This window comes from Carettochelys insculpta, chromosome 8, assembly GCF_033958435.1.
Source record: "Carettochelys insculpta isolate YL-2023 chromosome 8, ASM3395843v1, whole genome shotgun sequence".
Lineage (NCBI taxonomy): Eukaryota > Metazoa > Chordata > Testudines > Carettochelyidae > Carettochelys > Carettochelys insculpta.
Window position 1 is genome coordinate 58,194,921 of NC_134144.1, and position 20,669 is coordinate 58,215,589.

At 39.9% G+C, this 20,669-nt stretch overlaps 1 protein-coding gene across 1 annotated transcript in view; it reads left to right on the forward strand.

Moving 5' to 3' along the window:
- ZRANB3 (zinc finger RANBP2-type containing 3) overlaps positions 1 to 18,547 on the forward strand; it is a 112,652-nt gene extending 94,105 nt beyond the window's left edge. The window contains exons 17-21 of the mRNA XM_075001070.1: positions 614 to 756; positions 4,422 to 4,565; positions 7,208 to 7,610; positions 15,822 to 15,953; positions 17,064 to 18,547. Coding sequence (XP_074857171.1) covers positions 614 to 756; positions 4,422 to 4,565; positions 7,208 to 7,610; positions 15,822 to 15,953; positions 17,064 to 17,162 — 921 coding nt within the window. The 3' untranslated portion in view covers positions 17,163 to 18,547. The remainder of the gene's footprint in view (positions 1 to 613; positions 757 to 4,421; positions 4,566 to 7,207; positions 7,611 to 15,821; positions 15,954 to 17,063) is intronic.
- The last annotated feature ends 2,122 nt before the right edge of the window (positions 18,548 to 20,669 follow it).

Here is a 20,669-nt window from a genome sequence, read left to right on the forward strand (position 1 = left end):
GCAGCTCAGTGGGAGAGAAATACTAATATAGAACATGATTACAGACCTTGCTCAGATAACTTTTCTGAGCCACATCTCCTTTTGAGAGGAATGGTAATTTTTCTTGAATAATAAGGGCTGAACAGAGCTTTCCATGTTCAAACATCTGTCTACATTTTTATCCTATACTAGAAAGGATTTGCCTTATAGATGTACCAGAAAACTCTTCTAGTAAAGATGCAGTTATTTTGGCAGAAGTTCTTTTGCCAATAGAATTAAAACCTGCTCCCTAAACAAAACAAGTTATATTAGGAGAATAATTTCTCCAGCACATCTGTGTCTATAATTGGACTTTGCCTGTATTGTGTATATGATTTTCCCACCCCTCGTGTGCTTTCCTGCTCACCTCTTAACTGACGTAGCTATATAGGCAAATATTTTAAGTTTAAATCAGGGCCAAGCTTACAATTTCAGGAAACCTTTAGAAGCTCTCAGAAAAATGACTACTTCTCAGCAAGCAAAACTTTTTTCCAGTTGACAAAATAATTTTAAATATAATCTAAAAAATTTCAGCATAATTAAAGATTTTTGTTTAATATTTGTGCTGTTGACCACTTGACTTTCTCTGTGCCAGATTCTGAGGTTCATAAGAGAATGGAGTAGTTTAACAGCCATGAAGCAGAAAATTATCAGAAAAAGTGGTCAGACTTTTTGTAGCCCTATTCTTGCTGTAGAAGAAATTTCTAAACAGCAGAACAGGCTGAGCAGCACCAAAAGGTATGTGTTTATACTTTTAATTCTTCCCTCTTTTGTATTCATTGCTGCAGGAGGGCGAAGGATTTTTATGTAATATTCAGTGGAATCATGTTGAGACAATAAACTAAACATTAAGCAATAATTTTCTTATGGTGAAAAAATTAGGCATTTTCTGTGCATTTGTGCAAATTTGTTAAAACATACTACGCTCGCTATCTCTCTCTCTCTTGCTGGGAGTCTAGTTCAGGAGATATTGTTTCTGAAAGTTTCTGCAACATTAAACATCCACAGACTGCTAGCGATTCCTGAGAAAAATCATTCATATTGTTAAAATACCGTCTATCGGCTTCAACATCTCATTTATATTGTTATTTATTATTAGTTTAAGAGCACCATTTGTACGTTTAGCACTTTAAGAGGCGTACAGGAAGGCATAGCTGTTCTCCTGAAGAGATTAGTCTGTTCAGATAACATAGAATATGCTGAGAGGCAAGGTTCTAGCCTCAAGCATTTATTTATTAACTTATGTTAGTATTTTGGCAATGTGTGGATAATTGGTTTGGTTTGGTTTGGTTTGTTGGTTGTATTTTGTTTTTGTTATTGACCACAGCCAGGCAGGGATCTGCAACCTGTGGCTCCATAGCCACGTGTGGCTCTTTAAGGACTTCTTTGTGGCTCCTGATGCTATAATTGCAAACTTAGGGGGAAAAAAAACCTCCTGATTATTTTCAGTATTTCAGTGAACACCTAAAAGCACAACAATAAACAACTGATATCTAAATAGCAAACAATATGTGATCTTAAAATATTGGATACCTCCCCCTTTAATAGGTGCAGTGAATTGTGGGATATGTGTGCGCGATATTCTTAAAATAGGGGTTACAAAAATCATAGAATCATAGGGCTGGAAGGGACCTCAGGAGGTCATCTCGTCCAGTCCCCCGCTTGAAGCTGGATCAACCCCCAGTAAGTCATCCCAGCCAGGACCTCGTCAAGCTGGGACTTAAAATCCTTGAGGGACAGAGAATCCACTACCTCTTTAGGCAACACATTCCAGTATGTTTTGACATTATCAAGGTTCATCTCATATTCACATTGCACTGCGGCTCTTGAATTATTGTGTTTTTTTCCAAATTCAAAAATAATGGCTCTTCTTGCTCTTTCAGTTGCCAACCCTGACTTAGGGCTTTGTAGAAGGAGTTGGCTTTATGGCTTTGTTGCTCTCAGACTTTTTCTGTGTAGGCATAGCAATTTTTCTTGAGGGGCCATATGGAAAGGTGACCCCCAATAACTAAGTCAGCTGCAAACTCTTTAAATATAAATTTGTATTTTGCAGAAAGTCAAATGAAAGAACCCACTGTAAAACTGTGGTCCTGGCCCTTAACAATTTGTTATGTCCTACTGGGAGAGAATGTTTCTGTCCCCAGAGGAACTATTCCCTTCATCCATTTTTTTCATCTCCTTCTGTATTGATTTAATATTTCAACACAATCATATATGGGCCTTCAGCTCTTGTCTTCTCTCTTATAATTCCTGCCTGTATTGTCTTTAGGACCCAGGAGTCCCAATTTCCTTCAGTCCAAAGTACATCATCTTGTTTCTCCAGCCTTGGAAGCATAAATAAATTACTACTTTTGTCCATTTCATAATTCATTCTTTGCTTTTTCAGCCTCACTTCTTTATTTGATTTCCCATCCTCCTCAAATGTCAGAGGGTTGGGGTTTTTTTAAGTGTTTATTATGGCTTTATTTCCCGTGTATAAGGTGCCAAGTCAGTGGTAAAATCTAAATTTACCTGTTCTCTCTCTCCTTTCCTGAGTTATATCTATACTTTAAGCAGAGGTATCATTTGCAGCTCATGTAAACATACCAGCACTTGCTTTTTCATGTCACTAAAAATAGTAGTGAGAATGTGGTGACATGGATTGTACATGCACATTTGAGCTCTCAAGGTATGTACTCACATTCCAAGCCTGTTGTTAAATGTGTGTTGTCACATTCAAATTACTATGACAGCTAGTGAGAGACCATCCACACAGACAGCAAATTATTTTTTTGATTGTAGTGTGGCCATAGCTTCAGACTCTGATGACACCATGTTCCTTCCTGAGATGGGGCTCATAACTTCAGTGTTGCCCTTAGACTTTTCTCATGGATGCATCTGGGATCTCTCACCTGTATTGTTCTACAACATGTATCTAAAACGCATCATCTCCTCTTAAACTACTGGTAATTCCCCATCGCACAGAATAAGCTGTATTGTGGTGGTCCGTGGGGATTTCCTGTAAATTTATGTTGCAGTTTGTAATTTCAGGATTACAGAACAAGTTAAATCAGCAAATAGTAGAAAATAAGTAAAGTGGTGTCTTTTCAAACCTGTCACAGGATTATTTCATTGTATAATATGTAAAAGAGGCATCTAAAAGTAATCCTGCACTGTTCTAGAATGTCTTGAATGGCATTTATTGATATATAGAGATGGTGAGTAGGGATTAATGTGACTGGGTTCTAGCATAAATAGGGCCAGATTAAAACACAGGCAAACTAGGCACATGCCTCAAGCCCAACCTGGGCAGCACGGCAACTCAGACACTAAGTCACACTGCCACTCATTCAGATTTGTCCCAGCTGACTTTAGTGGCTGTTATGAGGGGCAGTCAAGCCAAACCTGAGTGGGCAGTGAGGTGGCTCCTGCTCCTGCATCAGGGTTCCCTGAATCTCCATGCATCTGCCTGTCCTCACCCCAGTTTGAGCAGCTCATGCCCTCTCTACTGTGCCCACAACAGTCATTCGGTAGCAGTCTAGTCTTCTGCTAGTACAAGGCACCAACCAGGAGAGAGTGGTAAGGAGATCCGCAGGGGCAGACAGGAGCTGCTGAATAAGCCAGTGTCCATGGAGCAGAATCCAGTCACTGACTGACCTGAATAGAAAAGGGCTAACTAAGCGATATCCAGGCTGTGAGAGCTGGACTTGCGTGGATGAATAGATTAATAATGTAGCTCTGGTGACTAGGACAGGATTAACATAGATGCATCCCTACCACAGAAGCATCTACTTTGGCTGACTATTAGAGGGGCCCAGAAGTGTGTACTTGCCTAAAGCCCTGCCCTAATTAATTAGACTGATTAATAATTGTATCTTAAGAGTGACCAAAGTGTGTGGGGGGGGAAGTTAGGGTTACTGAAGTTTAACAGAGCTTAATTTAGAATAATAAGGATCATCTTACTCAATTTCCTTTGTATTTATATTGTACATTCACAGATGAACTAATTTTGCCATAACTCTTCCGCGGGTTCCATTGCTTCCACTATTCATTCCCTTTTTCAAAACCAACAAAAACCAAAACCTTGGAATATCAGTGATAATTCACTCAACCAAAACAAGCTTTGTATTGTTTTCTTGTCACTTTATAATTCCATGTAGCGGAAATTAACTAAATACCTTTTGGCAGCAGACTAAAGAGGCGGGTGTTTTATTTTTTTAAAATAAACTTTACCTAAGGTGGAAAATCTGAAAGAGTAAAATTCATTTTCAGAGCTGTACTCGTGCTAGGTTTAGAAAGTAAGAAATATTTAGAGGGGATTTTTCTGTATCAGTGTTGCTGCAGGTGGTTTGAATATTCTCTGAAGAAGTATCTAGTTGTCTGAAGTACATTTCACATTGAAAAGAATACTGTAATAATTCCAGATATGTGACAAAGGAAGATGTTGCTGTTGCCTCCCTCAGCGAAGCTAACAACAGTGGGGGCACTGTATGCTTGGTTACAAAGAAAGCTGCATTTGCCTTTAGAAATGAAGGTACTTCTGAAGAAACAGATGGACATTCCACCAAGTAAGTATGTTGTTAATTAAAAAGAAAAAAAAGACAAAAGCAACACTATGATTTTAAACTATTTTTTCCCAAAGTTATTTTTATTTTGTATAATAATATCGTAGGATACAAGGGCTTATGTTAATGTGATGCCTTGCTTAAGATTAAAGGCGTTTACTTGTTCTGATTAACTAAATCTTATTTCCTATAGTGATTTAGAATATGTATGCTGACTACCACATTTTTCAGTGAACAAGTAAGTTTCTTAGTGTGAAAGAGCAAAGTTGTATGATCAGGCAAATTGAGAGCTTACGCATGAGCAAGCCTATGAGGTTGATAGCAGTTTAGAGACACAAAGTATGTCTGCACTTTGAGCTGCAAGTGTGATCCTCATCTGAAGCAGACATATTTGCACTAGTTCTGATTGAGCTAGCAGGCAAAAAATAGTGGTAGCTGAAGCAGCCCTGCGTATGTTCCTAGCACCTCAGATGGACATATACTGAAGACGGCTACATCTTCCTGCTGCTCATGATGCCTCAGCTGCCACTATTTTTACCATGCTAGTTCAGTCAGATCTAGGAGACGTATGTCTCCTTGAGCTTGGAATCAGATCCTAACTTAAAATATAGACATACATAAACTCATAAGTTATTTAAAAAATAAAAGATGTGCAGGAGAACATGAATATCCTGCTTGGAGGAAGGCCAACATGCTGGACCTCATTGTTGGAAGAGAGGAAACTGTCCATTATCAGCTGTGCTCCAGCTACAGGAATTATGATACCTACAGGCAGATGGATATAAGGATGCATGCACAAATGGGGCCATGACCGGGACATACTGCAGTGCAGGGTCAAAATGCAGGAGCTGCGAAATGCCTACAACCACGTGAGGAGACAAACTGCTGCTGCAGTGCTGTGGCTGTGATTCTCCAGTTCTGCAAAGAGCTGGATGACATACTTGGCAGCTATCTCCCTTCTTTTCCCAATATCCTTGTAGATACGTCAGGACCTCAAGGGCCATCCCAGAGTGCACCAACAGAGGAGGAAGAAGAAATCATGGAGGAGGCTAGCCAGAAGATGGGGAGGCACAAACAGCAAAGGACGCACCTGTTAGGTGGTTTTGGTCTCTGAAAGAGCTGAAGTGAATTATTGGGGGTTGGAGGGCTTCAGAAAGCAAGCTTAGGTCTCTGTGCTGCCAATAGTAACACAGGGCTAGTCAGATGCGGAATAGGGTATGGCTGGAGACTCTCACTTCACGGTAATCAGCCTCACAGATCTCATCAAACGTGTCATGCAGATCTGTTGAAAGCCATCCATAACGTCATGCACTTTGCCTAGAGTATTTCAATTCAGGATACAATTGGTGGCCCTGCTCACTTCAATCAACACGAGTCCAGCAATCAACTTGTCCATCCCAAACTGTTTGGTGACCAACCAGTAGCCGTCGAGAGTAGCCAGCTTCCACAGTGCAATCACCATGTTCTCCACTGGCAGGGCCTCTCTCGTTTTTGTGTCTTTGCATCACAGGGTGGGAGTGAGCTTATCATACAGTCCTGTGAAAGTGGCTTTCCTCATCTGAAAGTTCTGCACCAACTTCCCTTGATACCACACTTATACGATGATGTGATGTCAGCGCTCAGTGCTTGTTTCACAAGACCCAAAGTGGCATTCTACGGTGGTCAGAACCTCTGTGAATGCCAGAAGACATCTCTTGTCGTAGTTATGATGGCAAGATCGGTGACCAATTCCTAATCACTTTGTAGCTTAAAGAATAACTCAGCTGCCATTCCTGATGTGTTAGTGAGGCCGATCGGCATTTTCCTTCAACAGTTTGGGATCCATTCCTCCAGATCTCTGAGGGTGAGCATGCAGCATGAAAGTGGTTGAAAGCTGTCACCAAATGCAGACAGAAACTCCAGGTTCACTGAGATGTGAAGCAATGCTCTGTGGAGCATTGGGAGAAGATCCAAGATTCCCCAGGACCCCTCCCCCACCTTCCCACTAGCCTCAGTGACAGAAGAGGATGTGGTGCTCTGTGGAATAGCTGCATGACAAGTGTCATATTACTGCACTAGCACCTGACAGCAGAGAGACACAACGGTGGTTTCTCTGCAGCACTATGTGAATAGTGATGTAATTGCCAGTGCTTTACATCTGCCAGTATAGACAAAGCCCTTGTCAGAGTATTTACAAGATAGTCATGAAAGAGAGCTGAACAAACAGGAAATTCTCACAATTTTTCCCCTAAAAATTGAATCTCATTTACAATGTTCCAGTTGACTTCAGGTGTAAAATTTTATAGCCGCCTTTTTTTTTAAGAAAGCACATTTATAATGCATATGTAAACTAACATTTATCTGGAGTTTCCCAGTTTGCCAGGGTCACAATTAAATTTAATGTGTGCAAAGTTGGCATTTGCAAAAAAAAAAAAAAGACCTTCTAAATGTCTGATCATAAAATTTAATTGAAAGTATAATTCAGGTGAGCTAATTGCATTCTGCAGTGACCATCCAAGGTAGAATGAGTTTTCATTGAAGCTGCTACTTTTCATGATAAAAAAAACCCTAATAGTTCATTTGTTCATATTCAGTATTTAAGTATTCTTTACTCATCCAGATAAAGTCTAGTCTTATTAAATAATTTCTTCTCATCCGTAACACAGGTTACTTCTAAAAGATGTAAAAGATTCCACTGTTCTTAATGCAGACGCAGTTCAGGCTCAAGTCATTCAAGACCCTGCCGTATACAAAGGATATATACAGGCTGTAGATAATAAAGGAAATCCACTTTGTCTTACCTGCCAACAACCAACAGTTCATCTGGACCAACACTGCAAATCCATTGCTTGGGAAACACGATTTTGTTCTCTTAAATGCCAAGAAGATTTCTTAATTCGCTCTAGTCAGAGTTACCTGAGAAGTAAAGTATTTGAAGTTGAACATGGTGTTTGTCAGCTTTGTAATCTCAATGCCCAGGAACTCTACGTTAGCATCAAAAATGCTCCCAAGAGTCTGCGTAAGAATCTTCTAGAGAGTTCTTGGATGTCTCAACTTCCTTTAGGACAGGTAATGACAATACTGTTTAAGTAGGAATGCACCATCATTGTATTTCTGTAGTAGGGTGCTCCTCAAGTCATTTTAAAAAGTAAGTGGCTGAAAACAAATGTCTATCAATAAAAAGAGTAGAAAAATGTATAACAAATGCACTTCATGGTGTGGATATTTCCACACCATGACCTCTGACAGCAACAAGAAAGGAAAGCATGGATGGTAAGCATGGACTTACTCGGGAGTACAGATCAGGGGAGCGGGAGAAACAACAGAGCAGGACCAATTTCCCTTACAGAGACAGAGTGTGGCTTCTCTCAGAAACGTATCACTGTCACACATACCCAGGCTATGTCTACACAACATCGTAAAGTTGATTTTAAGGCAGCTAGCTCAATTTTACAATGTCATTATCTTCACTGTGAATGCCATTTGGTCAATTTTAGGGAGAGGTAAGGTTGATAGTGTTACCTTAACTTTGTGAGTCGACATAGCGCCAAGTTTGAATTTAAAAGGTCAGATTAATACTAGTGTGGGAATGGCATTTGTTTAAATTGACTTCATTGGCCTCCAGAGGTGTCCCGTGTGTAATTACCCAGTGCCCCACAGTTGTCCTCTCTGGCTGCGTCACTCTCCGCTACTCTCCAGATGCACAGGAGATAGGTAACAGGAAGCCCATGAATTTGAATCTGGCACCAGGAAGCCTGGGAAATTGAAGTGGGCACCTGGGCCCAATTTGAATTCATTTCTTCATGATCAGCACAGCTATGAAACAATAGCCCCAGCACTGGGTGATGGCTTCTTCCCTGCACAGTATATAGCAGGAGAGGCTGAGATGTTTTTCAGCATTTGTGCCAGCCCCCACCACACCACCTGGTGGCTAAGCTGTCAGGGTCATGCTTGTATGAGAGGTGGAGAAATTTCTTTTTCTGCAGTTCACATTTGTACAGGGGCAGCCCCTCCCAACAGGTGCCATGCAGTCAGGGGTCTGTCCACCACCCAGCCACATCATGTGGCTAGCCCCCAACCCAATAAAAGCACATGCCTGTGGTGCAGTGAGGACCATGCTTCCAGACAGTATCATGTCCTGGCTTGTCCACAGGGAAGGCTGCAAAGGTGGGAAAGATTTTCAGGGTCTGGCTGTCACTGGGGGAAGTCTGATGTCTGCACCATGCTAACAGGAGCATTTCTGGGGCTGGATGGCCCCTCATAGGCAACACAAACCGTGGAGCCTGCATGGCCCCTCACAGGCAACACGAGCTGGGAAGTTTGCTCTTTGCTTATGTTTTCAGTGGGGCAGCATGCACCGGGGGGGCTGGCAGAAAGCCCCTGAAGGGACCACATCAGCTGGACCCGCAGCTTCCACCCTCACCTCTAGGGTGAACCATTGTACCAAAGGAAGCTTCAGAAAGTTGTCTCCCTTTCAAGAAAGCAGTTTTTGTTTTCAATTAACTGTATTGTTTCCATAATTATTTGTCGTTCAACCAGTGAATCTACAGCATGTGATTCTAAGTTGGATGAACAGTTACCCCACAGATTTCTGTCAACCGGTAACTCTCAGGAAACGAAGTGTTTAAATGAGCACCCTGGCTTTTCCTCAAAAGCTTTGATAAATAATGGAAGAAGGATAGAACAAGCTGTAATCTGTTCCTATAATATTTTCAGAGATGATGGTCATCTGCTTTTTGTAAAATCTTTGATAATTCAGTTATCAAAGCAAGAGATTTCAGTTAATTTGGCAATCTTTGTTGATGCTTTCTTTCCAATCCGTGTTTCTTTTGGCAAATTCCTTATCAAATGGCTTCCTTAAGACAGGTCATACCATACTGTGGTCTTCAGAGGGAAAAGTAGCTGAGGGACCAGCTGACATGACAGTCACTTGTGTGATCCCAGAGCACATACATTGTGATTCCTTCCTTCCTTCCTTCTGGAAAAATGGCCATTTACTTTTCAAGGGAGGGGAATGAGGGCAATGCAATGTGGGAAGATGACATCACATGCCTACAACCACTTGAGGGGCATTTTTTCCCATACTGCACCAGAGAAAAAGCCCAGAATGTTATAGGGCTGAGGGAACTGTGGGATAGGTTCCTGCCATGCACTGCTGCAACAGTCGATCTTTGGCAATTTAGTGTGGCAGCACTAACTCAACTTTGTGGGGACTCAGTGGGGAAGTGAAGGTACTCACATTCGAATGTATAAAACCCAGTGTTACAAAATCAAATTTAATAAACTTGAATTTGACTCATGTAGACATTGCACCAGTGTGTTCCACACACACAGTCACTATCATGTATATACTTGCTCACACACTTAATCTGTGTCACAAAGTCTCTTGCACACCAAGTGTTTCTCTAGCTGTTCTTTGCTTCTCTCAGTAGTCTGCAGCACCAACTCTTCTGCCTGAGGCCCCTTTTAATGGCTGGGCACAAGCTCTAAAAGCAGCACAGCACCCTGAGTAGTGCAGAAATAAGGGAGGCAATGTGAAAAGTGATATTTGTCAAAATTGGTTTTCACAGGTGACTTAGCACATTAGCATTTTTAATGCTGAGTAACTGGTTTTGTGCAGAAATTTCCTCTCTTTTTCAAAATACAACTTATGTAAATGTACAGGATGAATATTCAGAGCTGGAGAATAAAGAGCTGGAGAGAGAATTAGCTGGATAGTGGAGCAACGCAGTCAGTTGGTCACATCTAATTCTATTTAAAACGGAACATGCCTGGTGCGTAAATGCTACACTACACTATGGCTTCCTCAGGTTGTGACTCAAATCCTTATATGTGAAGTGCCATATGCTCTGTAGCCTGAGAAAATTTGAGAGCCAGTAGACAACGTTTTGGGCATCAAATTTCTCTACAGATTAAAAGGTTTTTAATGCAGCAGAAATATTGTTTTAACCTCTTTAAAATAATTTCATAATGTCTCATAATTCTCAGACTAAAAGGCAAACTGTAGCATCGAAAGCTGTCTTAGCATGAACTTGCTGAAATATTGATTATTCTTCTATCTAGCTTTAGATGTGTAACACATTACTTTATTGAAAACTAATACATGTGTTCATTTTGATTGGTTGCCACTTAACTCAGCATTTCATTACATGCTTCATGTGATTATGAATTCTATAATACGGATGGTTTTATTCACCACTGAGGTGAAGCTATTTTTGATATACAACATGGCAACACCAGCAAGATGCTGTTAGTTTAACAGAAAATGAAGAATGCTGCAGCCAATTGAAGCAACCAGAGATTTTGGTTTAGTTAGGCAGGAAACTATTTCAGATGCCTCCTAGTATTTCAAAATGTTCATTAAAGTCTTAATGACAACAGGATCAAAACAAAAAGCAGTCAAGTAGCACTTTAAAGACTAGCAAAATAGTTTATTAGGTGAGCTTTCGTGGGACAGACCCACTTCTTCAGACCATAGCCAGACCAGAACAGACTCACTATTTAAGGCACAGAGAACCAAAAACAGTAAGCAAGGAGGACAAATCAGAAAAAGATAATCAAGGTGAGCAAATCAGAGGGTGGAGGGGTGAGGTGGGGAAGGTCAAGAATTAGATTAAGCCAAGTATGCAGACGAGCCCCTACAGTGACTCAGAAAGTTCCCGTCCAGGTTTAAACCATGTGTTAATGTGCCGAATTTGAATATAAAAGCCAGCTTGGCTGCTTCCCTTTGAAGAACGGTGCGAAAGTTTTTTTTCAGTACCACACATACCTTTAGGTCATTAATATTATGCCCCATTCCATTAAAATGTTGACTAACTGGTTTGTGGATCTGGAGTGTTTTGATGTCTGTTTTGTACCCGTTGACCCTTTGTCTAAGGGAGTTAGAAGTCTGTCCAATATACAAAGCATCTGGGCATTGTTGGCACATGATGGCATATATGATGATGTTAGAGGAGCATGAGAGAGTACACATGATTCTGTGAGTAACCTGGTTAGGTCCAATGATGGTATTTCCAGAGAAGATATGTGGACAAAGCTGGCAGCGAGCTTTGTTGCAAGGAAAGGTTCAAGGACTGGTATTCCTGGGGTATAGACTGTGGCTGTTAGTGAGGATCCTCATAAGGTTGGCAGACTGTCTGTAGGAGAGAACAGGCCTGTCACCCAGGGCCTTCTGGAGTGTGGCATCCTGATTAAGGATAGGTTGTAGGTCTTTAATAATTCGTTGCAGTGGTCTGAGTTGGGGGCTGTAGGTGATGACCAGTGGTGTTCTGTTCTTGGCTTTTTTGGGCCAATCTTGGAGTAGCTGGTCTCTGAGTATTTGTCTGGCCTTGTCGATTTGTTTTTTTACTTCTCCTGGTGGATAATTCAGGTTTATGAATATTTGTTAGAGATCTTGTAGTTTTTGGTCTCTGTCAGTTGGATCAGAGCAAATGCGATTGTACCAAAGGGATTGACTGTAAACAATGGATCTAGTCATGTGTGCAGGATGGAAGCTAGTAGGGTGTAGGTAAATATAGCGATCAGTAGGTTTTCGGTACAGTGTGATACTGATCAGGCCATCCTTGATTAGTACTGTAGTGTCCAGGAAATGTATCTCTTGCATGTTGTAATCGAGGCATAAGTTGATGGTGGGGTGTAGATTGTTAAAGTCTCTGTAGAATTCTTCTAGAGTCTCTGTACCATGGGTCCAAATCATAAAGATGTCATCAATGTATCTTAAGTAGAGGAGCGGTAATAGGGGACAAGAGCTGAGGAATTGTTGTTCCAGGTCAGCCATAAATATATTAGCATACTGTGGGGCCATGCAGGTGCCCATAGCAGTTCCACTAATCTGGAGGTATAAATTGTCCCCAAATCGGAAATGATTGTGTGTGAGAACAAAGTTACAGAGGTCAGACACCAGATTGGCTGTGGTGGCATCAGGGATGGTATTCCTGATTGCTTGTAATCCATCTTTATGTGGAATATTAGTGTACAGAGCCTCTACATCCATTGTGGCAAGGATGGCATTATCAGAACTTTTCCGATGTTTTGTAATTTCCTCAGGAAGTCGATGGTATCTCAGGTACAGCTGGGAGCGTTGATGGCATAGGGTTTGAGGAGGGAGTCCACGTAACTGGATAGTCTGGTGGTAAGGGTGCCAGTACTTGAAATGATAGGGTGTCCAGGGTTTCCAGGTTTGTGGATTTTGGGAAGTGAATAGAATAATCCAGGCTGCGGCTCAGATGGTGTGTCTGAGTGAATGAGGTGTCCCGAGTAGCAGCAGGGAGTTCCTTCAGTAGTTGTTGTAATTTCCTTTGGAATTCCAAAGTGGGATCAGTGGAGAGAGGTCTGTAAAATGTGGTGTTGGAGAGTTGTCTGGCTGCCTCCTGTTCGTAGTCTGACTTATTCAGGATGACAACAGCATCCCCTGTGTCAGCTGGTTTGATTATGATGTCTGGGTTATTTTTGAGACTCTGGACAGCATGGCGTTCAGCATAGTTGAGATTGTGTCTCATTTGGCATTGTTTGTGTATAATGTCAGCCTGAGCACGGTTGTGGAAGCACAGTAGTGAGAAATCCAGACTTTCACTACGACCCTCAGGGGGAGTCCACATAGAGTTCTTCTTCTTTTGTTGTTGGTCGGGGGGGTCGAGAGAGTCAGACTGTTGTTCATAGGTGTGCTGGAAAAATTCCTTTAGACGGAGGTGGCGAAAGAAGGCTTCAAGGTCACCACAGAATTGTATTAAGTTCGTGGAGGAGTTAGGGCAGAAGGAAAGACCCCGGGATAAGAGAGACTCCTCTGCTGGGCTGAGTTGGCAGTTTGAAAGGTTAACAATGTTGTTGGTTGAGCTGTTGTTATTGTGGTTGAAGTATCCTGAGGAATGAAGTAATGAAGAAAATTTATTCTCTTCTTTTTTGTAGAAAGTGGAAGTGTGTTTTATAAATATCTTGTCTTGCACTGGGAAAGCCTCGTACTCTGGGGTCTTGTATGGATGCCTGTTTGTTTATGATAATTTCAAGTTCAGAGAGTTCATTTTTGATCATCTTTTGTTTATTGTAAAGAATTTTGATCAAGTGGTTCCTCAGTTTATTAGACAGCGTGTTGCATAAATGCTCACTGTAGTCAGTGTAGTACGTTGATTGTAATGGGTTTTTCACAGTCCCTTGGATACAATGCCCATTTTCTTGCATTTGGAGAGAAAGATGATGTCTGTCTGGATCTGGGCAAGTTTTCTCATGTAGGTGATAGATCTCCATTCCAAATGGCTAAATGTAGTACCTTGCATGTTGAATAGTAATCTTCTCTGGAAATACCATCACTGGACCTAACCAGGTTACTCACAGAATCACGGGCACTCTCTCATGCTCCTCTGCTAACATCATATATGCTATCATGTGCCAACAATGCCCAGATGCTTTGTATATTGGACAGACTTCTAACTCCCTTAGACAAAGGGTTAATGGGCACAAAACAGACATCAAAACACTCCAGATCCACAAACCAGTTAGTCAACATTTTAATGGAATGGGGCATAATATTAATGACCTAAAGGTATGTGTGGTACTGAAAAAAAACTTTCGCACCGTTCTTCAAAGGGAAGCAGCCAAGCTGGCTTTTATATTCAAATTCGGCACATTAACACATGGTTTAAACCTGGACGGGAACTTTCTGAGTCACTGTAGGGGCTCGTCTGCATACTTGGCTCAATCTAATCCTTGATCTTCCCCCCCACCCCTCCACTCTCTGATTTGCTCACCTTGATTATCTTTTTCTGATTTGTCCTCCTTGCTTACTGTTTTTGGTTCTCTGTGTCTTAAATATTGAGTCTGTTCTGGTCTGGCTATGGTCTGAAGAAGTGGGTCTGTCCCACGAAAGCTCACCTAATAAACTATTTTGCTAGTCTTTAAAGTGCTACTTGACTGCTTTTTGTTTTGATAGTGTATAGACTAGCACGACTTCCTCTCTGTTACTGACAACAGGATGTCATTTCTGCATCTTCTCAGAATACTTTACAGTTACAACCTTCCTCTGTATTTATGATGGGGCAGCGCTTCAGCATTGATTCAAAGGGAATAAAGCCATTTGGCACCTTCTGCACAACTGCAGAGATCAATGTTTAAATGGGATAAACTCTACCAGTGCCCATTCAGATTTATTAAAAACTCAGAAACAGTATAATTTTACATTGGTCATTAACACAACACATTTCTGGTCCTATATTATTGCTTTTGACAGCTTTGTCTCAACAACAGCATTATGTGACTTTCTCTTTGTATCTCCAAATGTTTTAAATGAATTCAAACCACGAAAGACCAAGTAGTCTCTCTTCCTTAAATCCTTTGTACGAACACTATTATGTTATTTACTGCAACATTACAATTAAATATAATAGAAACATTTAACAATAGCACTCAATATCTGCTTATTGTTATTTGCTAAGTTTATGATGGTGTTCTGACTTTATTCTGTAAGCAACAAGATTGAAAGTTCAGCACTTTTTCTTCCTCTGATATTTGTTTTTAATCCTCATACCTGCCATTAATAAAATAACAGGCATTAAGGACATATTGGCCATGTCTACACGTGCCCCAAACTTCGAAATGGCCACGCAAATAGCCATTTCGAAGTTTACCAATGAAGCGCTGAAATGCATATTCAGCGCTTCATTAGCATGCGGCCGGCAGCGGCACTTCGAAATTCCCATCAGCTCATGGGAATAAGGGGACTTCGAAGTAGGCGGGGTCCTTTCGAAAAGGAGCCCCGTCTGGACGAGCCGCGCGGCGGCAATCCGCGGCAATTTTGAAGTGCCGCTGCCGGCCGCATGCTAATGAAGCGCTGAATATGCATTTCAGCGCTTCATTGGTAAACTTCGAAATGGCTATTTGCGTGGCCATTTCGAAGTTTGGGGCACGTGTAGACGTAGCCATTACGAACAAATCCTGAATGTCTGGTCTCCATCTTTTCTCAATTTATTTTTGTAATTCTGTAAATGACCACACACACATTAGGATATACCTCTAGAGTCATGTATTTTAGCACTTGCTAAAAAGTATCTAACTGCTGTGCACATGGTGGAAAATAAGCTTTCTAAAAATATAACTCTTGGTTGATAACTTTTTTATGGCTTTCATTGAGAGAAGGAAAAATTGGGTCTTAAAAGTAAAATTCTGTCTCCATATATTGTTGTCTCTGTTGTTCTTACTGTATAAGCATGATTGTAGAATGTGTATCACAGTTTCATCAGTACAGAGTTGGGTGCTTAAAATTTCTGATGCTGTATCCTTTGTTTAATGCAGTTAAATGAAATTATAATAAATCCAACAGAAGGCCAGTTCTGGCAGGTGGATCATATCAAACCAGTTTATAGTGGAGGAGGACAGTGCTCTCTGGAAAATCTTCAGACTCTATGTACAGTTTGTCATAAGGAGGTTAGTATAAATCAGAACCCTGAATGTGTAAGTAAATGAATAAATCATGGAAGTGTCAATGAAAAATTCTACAGCTGCAGTTTTCAAAAGTAACTATATGAGTTCTTGGTCACCACACGTGATACACTTTGAATGGGCCTGATTTTCTGATGCTTGGGTGCTTAGTACTTTCTGAAACCAGTCCTTTTTTTAAAATAAATGTCTCAGTTATGCTCCCAAACTTGTTAGTTGCTTTTCAAAATATTGGCTTAAGTACACAAGCATTGCATATAGCTATAATGTGTGCCCACCTAATCCCCTGATATGACCTGCAGTGGGTTCAAATTCTGTTACAGGGTTTGTTGACCTTCTTGATATAAAACTCCCAAAACATTTCTTTATATAAGTTCTCCATAATGATGAGTACTATGAAAGCTGCTTTTCGCCTCGTCAGGAGGCATTAATAAGATAGTTTTCATGTAAGTGATAATTTAGGATGTATCTACCTGCCTGTAAAGCATCAACCTATTTCCTGTTTCTGTGTAACTGTAACTCAGATGATATTACAACCAGTGAATATAGCACACTAGCAAATGTGACAAGAACAGGTCACTAAATAGGCTGAATCAAATGAGTTTCATTGTTCTTTAGAAATAAGAGTAAAATAAATGTCAAAAACAATAATAATCAAAAATAATAATTACCCTAACTCAGTTTGATTTATAGTATAAGTCTTTGACATTCTCTCTGTTGGGCTAGTAAAGTAAGTTTTTGGGAACACAATAAAATCCCTAATTTTTCATGCAAAGATTAGGGCTTTTGTTTTGGGGGAATGGGGTAAATAATAGTATTTAGAGAGTGATCACCTTCTAGTGTGTAATGGAAAAATCAGTGTTCAAATTTGACCTTTCTCTTGTGCTTAGTGCTTCATAAAGAATGAGTGTGGAAGCCGTTAGTTCAACAAGAACATGGAAGTTGTCTCCCTGTTACACACATCGGTATTTTAAATAATAAGTGTTACAACACACATGATCTAACATGAGACCCCAATTCTTTAATAAGATAAATTCATGCATAAAGTGCTAAGTAATTTTTAACATACTATACAGACACATATGTTTTCCTTTTCAGAGAACTGCTAAGCAAGCCAAGGAAAGAAGCCAGATGAAGAAACATTCTTTAGCTTCAAAGTATGGCTCTGATATCACAAAATACTTTGTAAAGAAGTGAGTAGTATATAGTATCGTGTACTACTGATGTGAAATGCAAATGTGTAATATTTCGGAACTGTTGTGTGTGCATGGGTTTTGGTGGGGCATTGAGTAAGAATTCTGAATCTGTGCAATCTAATTATTTTAATAGGGTAATTTCTGAAAAATCTGAATCAGGCCAAACCAAGAGTGTAGAAAGAAATGGTCATTCTGTTCATAATTGCTTCAGTATTTCTAGGATGCCAGAACACCAAATCATTATATCATCATTGTATACCAAGACAGTTTCTTCACTAGGTGGATCAGTAGTTTTAAAGCTGGGTTTTGTTGTCAGAAATCAGAAATTTGATATTGTTTCAGTGTATGTTTTTGGACCTATTTTTCTACAGTATTATTGTTTCCAAACTTGATTATTGTAACTATACCTTTTGAGAAACTGTTGAGGCTGTATTGGAATTTTTAATTGCCTTGCATTATTCAGTCATACAATCAGCAAATTACCTTCCATTAAAGGTGTTTTTGCCTAAATCATTATTTGATATATTTGTTTCAAATATTTAGAATTATTTTTAACATACAGAAATAGACTAATATTCCCTACATGAAGTAAGACAGGAAAGTTTCTATTTTTATACTGCTATTTTTCAGTATTTGGGAGATGTTTTGATAGTAAAGTGATAGCGGATATATGAATACCTAGACTGATGACTGTGAGTGTTGTTTTTGGGGAATTCAGTTTTGACTGGGTTTGTAGTCAGCAATGAGTTTGGCTACATTTCAGATAGAATAAGAGGGAAGTGACAATAGTTTTATTGTCAGAATACTTGCAACTGCTTTTCATGGGCTGCATAGTACATTAGATGGTTAATCTTTCAAAATATGACTGAATCCAGCTGAATCTGGAATGAATATGCATGACACAGAGACTTCTTTAAATTTGTTCATGTGACAGAAAACGCTATTTCCTGTAGGAGCTTATTTTTATTATATAAAATAAAATGTACATTCTCATTACTTCCAGAACATAATCTCATTTGCATAGCTCATCCTGGCAGACATCTCTCTCTGTCATTCTCTATGATAATTGCTTGAATTCTTACTTGAATTTGGAAGGATAACATCCAAAATTAGTTAACTATGGCGATGGGGTATTTTATATACTGGTCAGTCACATCTAACTGTTGTTTTCACTTTAGGCAGGCAAAATTATCTGGTATTGTGTCCTTGATACCTCTCAGTACTGCAGGCAACTGTTGTAGTGGCTTTTCAAACAACTTTTTCAAAAATACCTAATTAAATGTAGGCAAAACAAATATAAACATATATATGTCCAAATAATTATAATTTATTTAAGTAGGATTTTTTGCAGACTCAGTAAAAATAATGTATACTTGTCTATATTCATTACTGTCCCTAAGCACAAAAAAACACTTTGTGTACTGTATACAGTAATTCAGAAGAAAAATTTTAAATTGCTTTTACGTAATAAAACCTGTTTGTGGCCAAAAAACCCTGAAGCAGAATTGCTGAATGCATAGGTTATAAAGGTATACTAATGGGAAAAGTTTCCTTCACTGAAACGATTTTCAACATCCTCCAAGAGAATACTCAGGTGTTCATCTTACAGCTAAGATGGCCTTTTACCGCAGATTTTCATCATGACATCTGAGAAAACTAAGCTCATAAAAAACTTTGGTGTCCTGTGCTGGATTGTGTCTGTCTGTGACTCTCATTGTGCGTGTATTAACCATCTCATAGCTGTCAACTGTCACTGGTAGTTTCTAAAGCTCCAGTTCAAGGAAGCAAGCTTTGGTAAGCTGTTTGTACTTATGGATCTGGTAGCTTTTCGGACAGTTCTGGCAAAACTGTGTTCAATGAGCTCTTCCTGCTGGTTCAAACAGCCACTGTAATCTGTCATTAAAACTAAGCCAGCAGACCAGGTTGTAATTCAGCAGCACTTTTTGTCACCCAGGCTATTTTGCAAAGATTTGCAAATCTCCCTTTAATGCTGTCAACACCAATGGCATCAATAATGCACTTTTTCACTTTGGATTCAATTGCATCCGTTATTTTCATTGAAACCTTGCTGGCAAGTACTTCAGTGAAGTAAAAGAAGTTTGAGTTCAGCATCTCTGTTCCCGCACCTTGTATAACCACTGCTCCATCAGCTGTGAAGCCACACAGATGGTCAAAGCTAATGCAGCACTACCCCATTCTTGCCTGAATACATTCAAAAATGTGTTTGCCAGTTGGGCAGTTACTGAGGTTCCCCTGACATAAAACACCTTCAAGGCAAACAGCAGCAGTCTCAGTCAAAAAATGAACACATGAATTTACCTTGGGATTCCTTGGAACATCAAGGCTCTCGTCTTATCAGAGGCTTTAGAAAGGGTTCCCTGTGACTTTAATTATTTCATTTATAGAAAATTTGCCAGATCACTTGTGCTCTTCTGTGACATGTCATAGCTCAGTGGTAAATCTGTGATGAGCATATTTTCCAGTTGAATCCTAGAACAACTTTCTTCATGAGCTCTCTGTCACCCAATGGTTTGCTTTCCTTAGAAGTAAAGCAGCCTTTAAAGTAAGTATCCACCTTTATCTGATCCACTTAATTTAAAAAAAAGAAAAAGCTTCTGTTGCTGTTGTCTTTGAAGTTCAGTTTTTGCATCTTTTAACAGCTTGCACTTGTTACTCACCATGGAAATTCTATGCAGTTCCTTCTGCATGAGTGCTCTAATGACTGTGCATTGCATAAATATTTGATTGATTTTGGCTTCAGACACACAAGCAGCTGCATTTCACACTGGTCCTGAAATGCTTTTCTTTCTTCCACTCCTTTCTACCTTTTTTAGCAGCAGGTGCCCTGGGACCATTTCTATATCATCCAGGGTCATTTTCTGGCACTAACTTTTTTTTAAAAACTTTCCAATATTCATTCACGTTTTTAACTCTTTCACCTTCTGCAATGACAACTTACCCAAGCTGTACACATGTAGTATCTTATTGATGATCATATTGGCCACTTGCCATTTATAGAGTTACAGTAGTGTGAGGTGTAAACACAGTGATTAGCCAATGAATAGGCTTTGTGACTTGGAAGAAAACTACACCTATGCAGTTCAGCTCTGCCTGCATTGTACCATAATATTTAGAAGAAAATGTGTGCACTAAGATTTATGGGGTTTACAAGGCAACTTTAATGCTTAACATCTCAGCAATTGTTTTTGTATTTTGTAAGGCGTCATGGCCTCAGAAATCTGCTGGTGGCCGCAAATCCTGAGCTAAGATATTTGCATGAAAACAGGTTGGGGTGTTTTGGGATTTTTTTTTCTGCTGATGTAACAGAATATGCTTCTGTGAGTAATTGCATGAAATCTACTCTCTATGACCACATACCCTGTGCACATCAGATTGGATTCTTTTACCTGGCAGTGTTAGTTACAGACAGACCAGTGCCCTCAATGTGCTCACACCACCTCTAAGCACATAAGGGGAAAAGCATGTTAAACCATCTCTCAATTCCTTA